Consider the following 12,289-nt stretch of genomic DNA (forward strand, 5'->3'; position numbering starts at 1 on the left):
CCATCACATTATATCTGTCAACATTACACATCCAGGTCATTTGCTGCACTGACTCAATCACAATGTGGATTGCATTGTATGTTCAAATATTTGTCATGTAATAATTTATGAAAGTTTCTGATGAAAAACATTACTAATAACTATGAATATTATAATAAAAAATTATCTCTTAAAAATAGAAACATAAAACAAATAGATAAAGAAGTTCATACAAAATCAGATTTATTTTAGAGTAAAAAAAGAACATGAAATCAATTAGAATATAAGCTGAAACATTACAGATCTCACAGACTGACCTCAAGTTTTCATTGGGCATTAACATATTTACAACATCTGGTCACATTTGCATCAGTCAAGAGTTCAGATATTCCCCTTCATACCACTCCAGAGTTTAACCCTTTACCTTCAGCCCAAACAAACCTCCTTGTGTGTTCAGCTGCACCAACATGGTAAAAATCTCCACTACCTAAACAAGTCTCAGTGTGGCGACTGTGTGCTCGCTCCGGGAGACTCGGACCGTTCCATCTTCATCCCTGCTTCTAGTGGGGTTGAGGAAATTGAGGTTGGTAGCACAGAACTCTTAGGCTCCAAAGAGGAAGAGGCAGAGGAGGGCAGAGATACCACTATGTACTTCTGCAGAGGTCGTGACCCTGTCAGTCCAGGGCCACTGCCAGACTCCAGTTTTACCAAAGGCTGCAAGGTCGAAGTCGCACTGGGAACAGTGCTTGTTACTGGTGAAGCTGACTGGGAAGAGCTGAGGGTGATTACCTAAAGGGAAGACACAACGGGAGATGTAAATTCAAGTTCTGGGGAGTTGTGGATCTTATAGAGAAGGGTTTCAGTAAAGTAAAGTACCTGTTGAGTTGAGGCTGCTCCTGCACTGGTTGCCATGACAATGTACTTCGTAGCCGGAGGAGATGGCTGTGATGGGGTTCCTGGTCGAGGGGACATCAGAGTAAGGGAGCTTGGAACCTTAATGATGCTGGGAGTGCGAGGCCCTGTCGACCCACTTAACCCACTCTGAGAGACTGAAAGAGTGGGACGAGGCTGCAAGAAGAAGTCATCATTGATTATTGAACAGCTGTTTGCTAGTTTACTCACACATCATACTGCAGAGGTCCACATAAACACTGAGCTGTAAGAGTGATGCCTAAATGATACGTAAAATATCAATTACTTCATGGCATCTTTATTCTTTTATTGCTGATTTTTCTAAAATGTCCTCCCAGCTTTCCACTGTTATTTATAATTTCATCATGTATTTAATGTACCTGTGTGATTGTTAATGTGGTTCTGTTGACTTGCTGAGCTTGCAGTGCTGCTTGAGTCCTGGCTTTCATTACATGGGAGCAAAGCATGGGTCCGAGGTAACCATAGTCTGTCCGGTACTGCTCCACATTGTCAGGCTGAGGTCGTATCTTGGCAATAACACTTGCACAGTGTTTCTTTGAAAACAAAACAAAAACACATTTTTTACATATGAAACATGCGAACTGGTCTGATACAAATTAAGAAACAATTACTGATTAATACTTTGTTTTAGTTTACAAATGTATTGTACTGGCTACTTTTAATGCATAATAATTGCCAAACATCATTCATTACCAGTAAGAGGCTTTGAACATGGTCAGCTCCTATCTTATCAATATTGGAGACCACCGGTCCTTCCATCACTGCTTTGATGCGAGCACCCTCTACAGTAAGCCGAGGAAGGATCAACGTCTTAATCACCTACAGAGGACAAAATCAGGATGTTGGTGCCGAACAAAAACCGTGAAAATGATAAAAGGCTCAAAGAAAACAATCACACTCACATCAGGTCCCAATTCAGCAAGTCCAGCGATGCAGCCGTAACGTGTCGTCCACTGGGTTTTTTCATCCAACCAACTCTGAGGAAAACACGCAAGTCTGGTTTAGTACATGGGGTGTTTTTGAAACAGTGGTGTCAAATTCAAGTGTAAAATTTATGGTCCTTGAATTTAATCACCCTAAACATACAGTATCTGTGGTAAAAAAAAAAAAAATTCTCAAAACTATTGGTGAGTGTTTTGACCAGAGAGATATTTGGTCTTTATTTGGCTCATGTCAAATTGGTTGCTTAAACTATGTTTCTATATGTTTTGCTCTATTAACAAAACTTGTCTTTACCTCAATATTTTTGGCCAACTGAATAACCCACCTTAGTAAAAGTCTTGGTAATACGGGACTGGATGTTGTTGGTCGTAGTACTGAAGGTTTTACAACTTTGGGCCATGAGGCGAGCTGCAAAGTCTCGTAAAGCCCAGTGGTTGTCAACATCTGGTCGCAAACACAGCTGCTTACTCACAATACACGTCACCACAGCTGGGATGAGCTCATGCAGCTACAAATACAGACAGAAAAAAAAAATATTAGAATAAAAGTACTTGTTGAAATTTGAACCATCAAAAAGATAAAACAACATTTTTATCTGTTTTCTTCACTCACATATTTCTCCAAATACAAGGTGGGGTTGTCCATCAGAGCTTTGACCATCCGCATTAGATAAATCAGCAGAGCCAAGTTGTTTTGGACCACATTTACACGAACCTTAGAGGAAAGCATAAAGTCAGTACTCTCAGTAGAGATATGACTGGGTGAGTAGTGTTTCAGAACATTAGAAAACATTGGAAAAGATGCTCACTCCTTCAGAAATAAATGTGCTGAATCTTGGAAGCATCTGATACAGCCCAGGATCTGTGGCAATGCTCTGTAGAGCTTCCTGAATGAAACAAGATCCAAAAAATTTATCAAACAAAATTGACATGACAAACAAGGTTAAAACAATAATTTGAAAATTTGGCACAATTCTGTTAATTACTCGAAACTTCCTTTCCTCCTTCCTTTAATAAACAATATATAAAGACAGACAGGCAGAACTTACAGCTCTCTTAGCTTCGCAGGAGCCAACACACGCCTCTGTGATTTCCTTGTAGTAGAGCTGCTGTTCCACAGACAGTTCATGAGTGCTGCGTGGCTTCAACCTTATTAGACCCTTCTCCTTTCCTGAAAGACAAAGACACAAACATGGGATGAAGTGGACAACCATAGTCATAAATGATTTGGGAGTGAGGTAAGAAACAATGCAGAGGCACAGGAGAAGAAAACAGAAAACATGTTTAGTTTTAATATAACACAAGATACTGACCTTTGCCATCAGCAGTAGTTGCCCCCTGACCCTTGCCTTGAATTGTAGCTTCCTCCTCCTGACCAGGTTTGACAACTTTGAGGGGCTCTGTAGATTCAGCCTTTTGTTGCTCTTTTGGTGCTAAAATATAGTAAATAGAATTTATTGTCTGTCTGTCCTTCAGATTTTTTTGTATTTTTAAAGAAGAAAATTTAAAAACAGGGCTCACCTGGTGGTGGATTTTCTGGAATAGAAGGCTGCACCCCCTCAATGCTTAACCAGTGGGCTATGGATCAACAGAAAAGTGTGATGTATGAGCATACAAAACCATACAATCAAAGCACGACAATACAATATCCCGGCTTGTAATACTGATGATCTGGGTACCTTTGAGAGACACGTCTAGTGGAACTCTGGGGAGCGGTGTGTTAATAATGTCACTGAGGTCGACTTCCCTTTCCTCATAGAAATGAAGCTCTCTTCCACCACCACTTGCAAAGCGGAAAGGGATAAACTCTTGCGACTGGAACCCATACAGGGGCTATAACGAGAAGGGTTCACTTTGAAAGTAAGAAAGAAAGACCCACTTCACGCTTTCCTTCAAATAAGTATGTGCTTTAACAAGGCAATAAAAAACAGTTCTCCCTTACCTCCACATTTTTTAGTTTGAGAGCATTATCTATGTCACTGGTGGTTAATTTACGTCTCTTCCCGTGATGCATGAATTTGAGAGCGTCCTATGTAAAAGGGGGAAAAGAAAGACACTGCATTGAATTCAAATATAAAGCTCATGTATGAGATATTATGTAAACTAAGACATTCAAGGATGTTGTTTCAATTTACAGAAGCAAATACAACATTCTGCTTCAATCATACATGATTTACCTGTGCAATTTCTTTTATTCTGTAGCTGACTTCTTCACTTATGGCTACACAGCTTTCCTCTTGTAACTGCCCCACTCCAACAGACTCTGCCATGGCCTTCATGGACTCCGTGGGCAGGACGACCGAACACTGCTTCTGTCGTCTTTCCTCCGCCATGGCTAACAAAGTACACAGGTCTGTGAATATCACCTCTCACATGTACACACAAACGCATTACACTTATTCAGGAGAATTTTTCACTGCAGCCTTAATCTTTTGGTATAACATTTTCTGTTCTACAAAATTTGAATGGTTCAATGTCAATAATAAACATTCAGTGGGTCTGAAGTCACAATCTCAACATACTGATGTATTACTGACACCCCCGATTTCCTTATGTGGAGCGCTGCAACAATAAGTCAATTAGTCGATCAATAGAAAATTAATCGCCAACTACATTGATAATCAAATAATTGTTTAAGACATTGTTTAAGCAAAAGTTTAGTTTTAATTTGCTGTTTGTATCTTCTTAAATTTTTCAGGATTTGGAACTTTCCTTAGTCACACATAATAGTAAACTGAACATCTTTGGATTTTGAACTGCTGGTCAGACAAAACAAGACACCTGAAGATGTCACTTTGTTGTGTGGGAAATTATAATGGGCACTTTTCACCATGTATGTACTGTCATTTTATAGACGATTAATCGATTAACCATAAAAAATTATTGTCAGATTAATCAATATGAAAATAATCAGCCCTAGTTATGTGATGGTCCAGCTGGTATTATCAGTTTATAGTCTATTTCTATAGACATAATTTTGCTGAATGTAAATTTGCAGTGTGTAAATATGGGAAAGAGTATGTCTAATTGCAGCTCATCATTTGGATATTTTTCAACAATATGACACAACCATACATCTGCCTAAAGCAGGGCATTGAAACTAATGCAGGAACCCCAATAAGGAAGCCAATCACATCATAGGAGGAGCTACTGATTTCCATGGCTGAATGTTAAACTGTAGCTTTGTGGGAGAGTGACAAAAAATAAGTCAGTGGTTAAGCATTATAAGACATCTCAACTAGTGTTTGCCAGAGGGCATGTAGGAAACAAATTTACACTTTCTCCTGATCAGCATCAATCAAAATTTGGCTTTAGCCAAAAAACCGGACGTCACAAAGCAACAGTAACCTCACTATGAAACCTCGTAGTAACAGCATCATGTTGTGGGATGATTCTCTAACATAAATCAAAATGAACATAACAATCCCCAACATAAAGCCAAAGCTATACGGAAATGGATTCAAAACAATAATGTTTATGGCTTGGAGCGGTCAAGTCAAGACCAAATCACAAACGACTTTTTTTAATCGTAACTGTATTTATAGCAGAACCTAATCACTTAATCATGCAATTTGGTAAGGGAGCAATTTTGCGAAAATGATGATGCAAATGTGCAAAGATAAGACGGTCCTATTCGCATAAACTGAAGGATGTGATTTCTGTAGAGGATGTCTCAATTCAATATCGACTTGAGGGGCAAACTTAAAAGTTTTATCTCTGTACTTTATATATATCAGTGTATAGGAACTACAAATCCTAATCACATCTATTCTGGTTCATAGTTGTAAGTCATGAAAAAACGAACACCGAAGAGTTTTTTTATACATACTTCGTGTGTGTAAACAAACAGTGAGTTGCACAGAAAGCGGGTTAATCACTCCGACGGAATGACCAACAAGCTACACGCAACAGAAAGGACACATTAAAAGTATATTCAATCAAACGCAACAACTTAATTGCAAAATCATTTTAAGCGTTAAATTTAAGCCCTTTAATGACCGCATATTTCTTTAATATTAACTTACAGTAGGCTAAATTTGCTGTATGTTAGCTTGCATGCTAGTAACTTAGCTTCCGTTGACGTTTTTACCTGTGCGAAGTTGTTCTCTCCTTTCTGAGTTCAAGCAGGAACTTATGCGAATAAAAACAGTCAATGGTGAGATTTACAGCAGTAACTATTTCGCAAAGCTAATTCATTTCTATGCACATCCATCTCTTGATTTAAATAACTAACTAATTCACGGATTGCAGCTGGGACCTCCGGTCGTGAATTAGCGCTTGTGTTGCGTCGCCATTTTGAGTCACGTTCCGACCGGTTGTGCTATCGCGAGACTACAATAAAGGACTTTACAGATCGAGTAACCGCCTCAAGTTTATTGAAAAGTAACTTACTACAATTCAGGTACGGGAGTGTGTTTTAAGTGGAAAAAATATCCAGTGCCACAAGTAAATAGTTACATATTCCAAATTATTATTAAATGGTTTCCCTACGATAAACACAGTCCCTTTAGAAAAGGGACCCCGGAACCAACATTACCTTCGAGTTTACAGGGGGGACCTTATATTGCAGTAACGGAGACAAATGTCAGGAACGTGGAAGGACATTGCAAGAAGCAACCATGTACAGGTTTTTTTTCAAGACTGTTTACACGGCTCGAAATTCTGCAGTCAGTGTCTATGAGTTGAGTGTGTTGCCAGCTAAATGCGACAAGGCTGCAGTTTTCAGGTGAGTGGAGTGTCTGACCGAACGGGATACATGATCACACACAGTCTGCTAACTCTAACCACTGCTACTACTGTTAAGTGATGTATTTTTATGAGGAAACGGGTGACTTTGTACAGGCGAAAAAGCTTGAGTGTTACTTGTTTCCATAAAAGCAGAGGATGAGACAGTTAGCTATTAGCTTGCTTAACCTGCAGTGGTGGGCGGGACATTTTGATTGACGTTTCTTTGAGCGGCGTAGGTGCATCGCTGTCAGTTCGTTTCCATGGTAACCCCCATATAAAGTTACAGCTATTATGAATCTAGAGAAGATGGACCCATCCATCCCCTCAGTCAGGAGCAATTCACTTCCTAATGACAGACATTCATGTTTTCAATGCTTATCTTATTTGTAGCTGTTCTTTGTCACACATGAGAGTTAATTGACTTGTTGATTGATCTTTGATTTATCTAAAAAATAATGGCAGGTTAATCGTTAATCTAATAATAATTGCCATATTTTGATATTGAATATTGGAATTATATCATTAATAGTTCTGTTACCCATTCTGGTTATTACCCTTATGATAATTAACTGTGTTTTGCTCTTAACATAGGGTTGCTAATGGAGGTGGAGTCAAAGCCATCAGCACAAGTTCAGTCAGGCTCTGTGAAAAGAAACCTGATGTCCTCTCTAATCACGATGAAAAAACACATGCAGATGAAAAGGCTGACCCAACGGAAAGTCCAACTTTGGCAACACAGAAAGCTGAAGATGACGGAAAAGTCATGAAGATGGCCGAACAAAGGGAAGAACCAGTGGTGTTAAAGACAGATGATGGAAGCACTACGCAGCAGCAGATGGATGTTAAAATTGACCAGAGTGTCAAGTCACAACAAGTAAAGACTGATGCAGCTAAGAGTGGGAAGGAGAGTCTCCTTGACCTTCTTGGAGCCATGAAGGTGGAAGTTACTAATAAGAGGAAGCTCAAAATAATGAAAGTGAAACAAAATCATGAGTCTGCCCCCAAATCACATCCAGCCGCTATGGAGAGCACCATCAGTATGTTTCAGAAGGCTACAGGGGAGGCTTCATCGCAGAGGTGAGAGGGAGGGGGTCTGTGCCTGTAAAATGTGTCATTTATTGCCTTAGGAGGATATCCAGAAGCTTTGGTCTCTCTTCATCCACTGATTCCAGCTTCTCTGCACTGTGTTTTTCAGTGTGATCCTGGATCCTGAGCTGGTTGCAGCTGCATCTGCTGCTGCCTCCACTCTGCCCAACTGTAGCCAGGCCGAGTCTGATCTGCTGAAGCAGCTGAGGCAGCACGAGGCCATCACTGAGGTTCAGAAGAAAGGGGACATGAACAACCTTGGGTATGTGTCCTGGAGTCCAGTGTACATGTCTCCAGTATATGAATGTTAATGGAATAACTATTTTAAAAAAGAATGGGACATTTCTTTTCTGGTTTCAGCCTGGATAGTGAAAAATACAAGGCCTCATTCTGAAGTAATGAACATTAATCCAATAATATTTTCTCAGAGAAATTATTGCTGACATGAAAGTAGGAAAGAATCCCAACCGACAGAATGCTCGGTGGATTAATCACATCCAGTTTGATGATGACGGGCGAGGATACAAGCGGGACGGAGGAATCACTGCTGAACTGGACAGTGTTCGAAGAGGGTAAATCTATTCATCACATCTTTATTCAGATCGTTTTTAAGATGGACTGTGTTTAATGCTTGTTTTACTATCTTTTTTTGAAGGAACTTGTTGAGAGCGAAAAGACTCAACATCTTCTCCCCCACTACTGATGCAGATGGAGTTGAATCAGCAGTTGGTAATAATGAATTTAGATTTTTGTGGTCAAAAGTCACTGTGAACTCACAAAACATATTTTTGGCCATAACTCAAAGATTTATACACTTCTGACAAAAATTCACACTAATATCAGTCATCATATATACATCATCATCATCATCATCATCATCATCATCATATATCATATACAAGTCATGACATTTTATATACAAAAGGTCAAAGGTCAACTTCTGCAAAAATACTTTTCTGGCCATTATTCAATGCTGTAAGTCAGGAAGAGAGGGGGACCATAGTGACCATATTTCATATTTGGTTAGATACTGAAATGGTGACACTAATCTTGGGTGCCCACCTTGAAACTTTAGTGATTGTATAGATCTGCTGCGCTGCCGGGTTGAAGATTTGTGTGAAGCAGTAACATCTATATTTGAAGTATTGTCTACTGTCATGGCTAAAGTTATGTTCTATCAGAATCAGCTTTATTGGCCAAGCCTTACACACTACTACAGTAGAAACACAGCAGAACAAATCTTAACAAAGTCAAGGCAAGTTGATTTATATATGCCTAAGGATCTGAGTCTCCTTAGGAAGAACAGTCTGCTCTGTCCCTTCATGAAGAAGGCTTCAGTGTTGTGAGTTCAGTCCCATTTTTCTTTTATTGATTTGACTTGTAGGAGTTTACCAGGACAGGGTACCTCCTGTTCCAACCAGAAGCTCATTGGTTTTTGCTAATATTGAGCTTCAGGTGATTGTTGTTGCACCATGTGACAAAGCTCTCTATCAGTCCTCTGTACTCTGTAAAAATAGTCTCTGAGCAAAGACAGCATGCCTCTCACTGGACATTATTCACTGGAACTTACACATATGAATATAGTGATACCTTCAATTTCACCTAAAAATACACTTAGCACCTTTTGTTAAATTGCTTCAAAGTTTTCACTACATATACTTTGTATTCAGAAGGTGTTCAGACCCCCTCCATTTCTCACATTGTGTTATGTTGCGGCTTTATGTTAAAAGAAAACAAAAAAAACAAATTTTCTCTCATCAGTCTTATATCAATATTCCATAATGAGATAAAGTGAAAATAGAATTTTAGAAATGTTTGCAAATGTATTAAAAATTAAAACGTGAAATATCACATTGGAGTATTCAGACTCTTTGCTATGACACTTAATTTAGCTCAGGTGCTTCCCACTTCTCTTGATCATCTTTGAGATGTTTCTACACCTTGATTGGAGGCAACCTGGGGTGAATTCATTTGATTGGACATGATTAGGAAAGGTCTCACAGCTGATAATGTATATATATCAAAGCAGAAAACAAGCCACTATTGCAATAATAAACTCCTAACGGACTCTCAGGCTGTGAAAAACAAGATTCTCTGGTCTGATGAAACCAAGGTTGAAACTGTTTGGCCTCAATTCTAAGCGTCATGTTTGGAGGAAACCTGACATGACTCTTAGAATTTGTAGTCCTTCTCGAAGTTTCTCCACACAGGATCTCTGGAGCTCAGCAACAGTGAATTTTTCCTCCAGAAGTTAGCCACTCCTGCTCAAATTAAATAAATACATTGCTGTAACACAAACTGTTCTCATGAGCGCACAGCTTCATTAATGCTTATTGTCATGCAGTTTCTCTCTGTTTCTCTTAAATTGAACGTCACCTTGCAAAGTCTTCTGGTTTAAACTTCATTGGCACATTTACTAATAATGCTGGTATCATATTTTCAGAGCGGCCAACTCTATGGGACATGGACTTTGCTAATCAGTTGTCTCTGTTGGTCAACAATATGCCCCGCAATGCGCTTGAGGAAATGATCCAGTGGACCAAAGAGGGGAAAATGTGGCAGTACCCAATCAACAATGAAGCTGGTAAGTAATGAATGCTGTGTTTGTGTTCATTATACAGAGACAGAAAAATTAAAGTTTGGCCAAGGGACATGGTGACAGTGTCTTCTTGTTCTTATGTCAGGCCTGGAGGTGGAGGAGTCCAGTGTTCCGTTCCATGAGCATATCTTCCTAGAGAAACACTTGAATGAGGGCTTCCCCAGTCAAGGACCAGTGCGTCACTTCATGGAGCTTGTGGTGGGTGGTCTGTCCAGGAATCCCTACTTGACTGTCCAGCAGAAGAGGGAACACATTTCCTGGTTCAGAGACTACTTCCACCAAAAAGAGGACGTCCTCAAGGAGGCTGATGTTTACCTGAAGTGAACTTACACTTAAATATATTTTCAATATTCGCTTGACTGTGAACACATAAAAGCAAGAGCCATTTTCTCAGTGGGGCTTTGCAACCATGACTGTCCTTATTCATACAGTTTAACAGGAGCCAGTAGAAACCTGGTTTAGATTTCTGGGCTTTCCAGGAGGCCTGTGAGAGTGGACTGGCATAAAGTCTGTGTCACGGTGTCAAACATTATACTGTATCTACTGTCTCTAAAACATTGATCAGACCATAAAACCACTGTTTAATCACTTCAATATTGTCTTGTCACATGATGAAGAAAACAGTGCAGGAGGAAAGTGAAATGTTGCTTGTATTAATTATACAAACAATATAAAGCAGCAAAGAAACAGTCTTGGCTTTTTGCTGATTTCAGCCACCCACATGTACCACTGATCATTGTTCACACTGTATTTGCATAGTCCAATGCTAATGCAGGCAGTCACTGCGGTAGTGTGGTACACTGGTGTATTAAGTAATGTACAAAAATACTGGTTAACTTGATTAGTTTGCAGATTAGGTTGCACATAAAACAACACTAGACTGTTAAGTTTGATGGATTGATAAAGACCTCCACATTAAAAGAAAATAGGTTTGATCAAAATATTTTTTGTATTTTTTTTAGTGTCGGGTCTGCAAACAGCTGTGATAATGATTAATGGTGTTTTTCCAGGCAGGATAACTTGTGTGCAACATCTAGGACCTAAGATCAGGGTTACAGTAGATGTGTAATTGGACCTTGAACCTTGTGCACTTTGCAAGGGAAGTGCTTTTAAAGTTAAAAAACATGTTAACAATGTACCACACAGATTCCTTCTGGTCTAAAAACACCCATGGCAATCTATTGTCTGAGAAAGTGTGGAAACTGAGAGCTTGACATTTTAAAGTGCCTCATTTCCACATTTTGTTCACTTTTCCTTAAACACAGCCAGGATTGGCATGATAAGAGGTTGGCAACATTTCCTTACTTGTATGCGTGTGGACTGTATAAAGTACAAAAAATGTGTGTGGAAAGACACCTGGTTATGTTCTGAAATTCCTTATATGCTAATAATCCACTAGATGGCACTGCTGTCAGCTATGGTCCTATACAAGGCTGTGATGCACTAATGTGTTGGAGCTGTTGTATTAACTAGTGTTATAAAACTGGATATGAAGGACCAAGCTATAATTTAAGTGGTGTCATAACATTTCGTGAAGTAATAACAGTGTATTGGATATCAAAATCATAGGTAACAGGTCAAAAACACAAACTGATGGCTGGGCTGTTCATGGAATTGAGGTCTTTTATGGAAAATACAGAACTACCTTATAGAAACATGCCACTTTTTTTAAAGGAAGACCACCTGTTAGAGATTTTATTATCAAAACCACAAGGGACAAAGTTTATTTTTCAGAAAAACCTTTCTCTGGTAGTGACATGGGTAAAGTGTGTTTCAAAGCGCAAGGGGAATTCTACATGTCCTACTGCATCTATGGTGCATTTAGGTGCCGTCAAAATGCGTTGGAATTATAAGAATTAATGACATGGGTTTGAGGTGGCGGAAAGAACACACAGCAACAATTAATAATGACTGGTCACTGATTACACGTATATACAGTCTATGTATTAAAGTCATACCATCTATGAAGAGTACAGATATGTCAATAATAGCCGAATTAACTATGTAAGGTCGACTGCAAATT

The 12,289-nt window shown here is 39.2% G+C and overlaps 2 protein-coding genes across 2 annotated transcripts; one reads left to right on the forward strand and one right to left on the reverse strand.

The window, feature by feature from the left end:
- Positions 1-217: 217 nt before the first annotated feature.
- Positions 218-6,148, reverse strand: taf6 (TATA-box binding protein associated factor 6). Its single transcript, XM_022762566.1, has 15 exons — positions 5,944-6,148; positions 4,031-4,188; positions 3,796-3,882; positions 3,533-3,686; positions 3,375-3,431; positions 3,167-3,286; positions 2,903-3,024; positions 2,663-2,740; positions 2,467-2,568; positions 2,180-2,362; positions 1,815-1,889; positions 1,606-1,731; positions 1,272-1,445; positions 856-1,047; positions 218-768 (listed from the first exon to the last, which is right to left on the reverse strand). The coding sequence occupies exons 2-15, from the start codon at positions 4,184-4,186 to the stop codon at positions 478-480; spliced, it is 1,917 nt and encodes a 638-aa protein (XP_022618287.1). The 5' UTR covers positions 4,187-4,188; positions 5,944-6,148; the 3' UTR covers positions 218-477.
- Positions 6,149-6,416: 268 nt separating this feature from the next.
- mrps31 (mitochondrial ribosomal protein S31) lies at positions 6,417-11,763 on the forward strand. Its single transcript, XM_022762522.1, has 7 exons — positions 6,417-6,579; positions 7,173-7,658; positions 7,777-7,929; positions 8,096-8,239; positions 8,323-8,396; positions 10,111-10,251; positions 10,352-11,763. The coding sequence occupies exons 1-7, from the start codon at positions 6,473-6,475 to the stop codon at positions 10,588-10,590; spliced, it is 1,344 nt and encodes a 447-aa protein (XP_022618243.1). The 5' UTR covers positions 6,417-6,472; the 3' UTR covers positions 10,591-11,763.
- The last annotated feature ends 526 nt before the right edge of the window (positions 11,764-12,289 follow it).

The sequence above is a fragment of the Seriola dumerili genome, unplaced genomic scaffold (genome assembly GCF_002260705.1).
Source record: "Seriola dumerili isolate Sdu_G_001 unplaced genomic scaffold, Sdu_1.0 BDQW01000449.1, whole genome shotgun sequence".
Classification (NCBI taxonomy): Eukaryota; Metazoa; Chordata; class Actinopteri; order Carangiformes; family Carangidae; genus Seriola; species Seriola dumerili.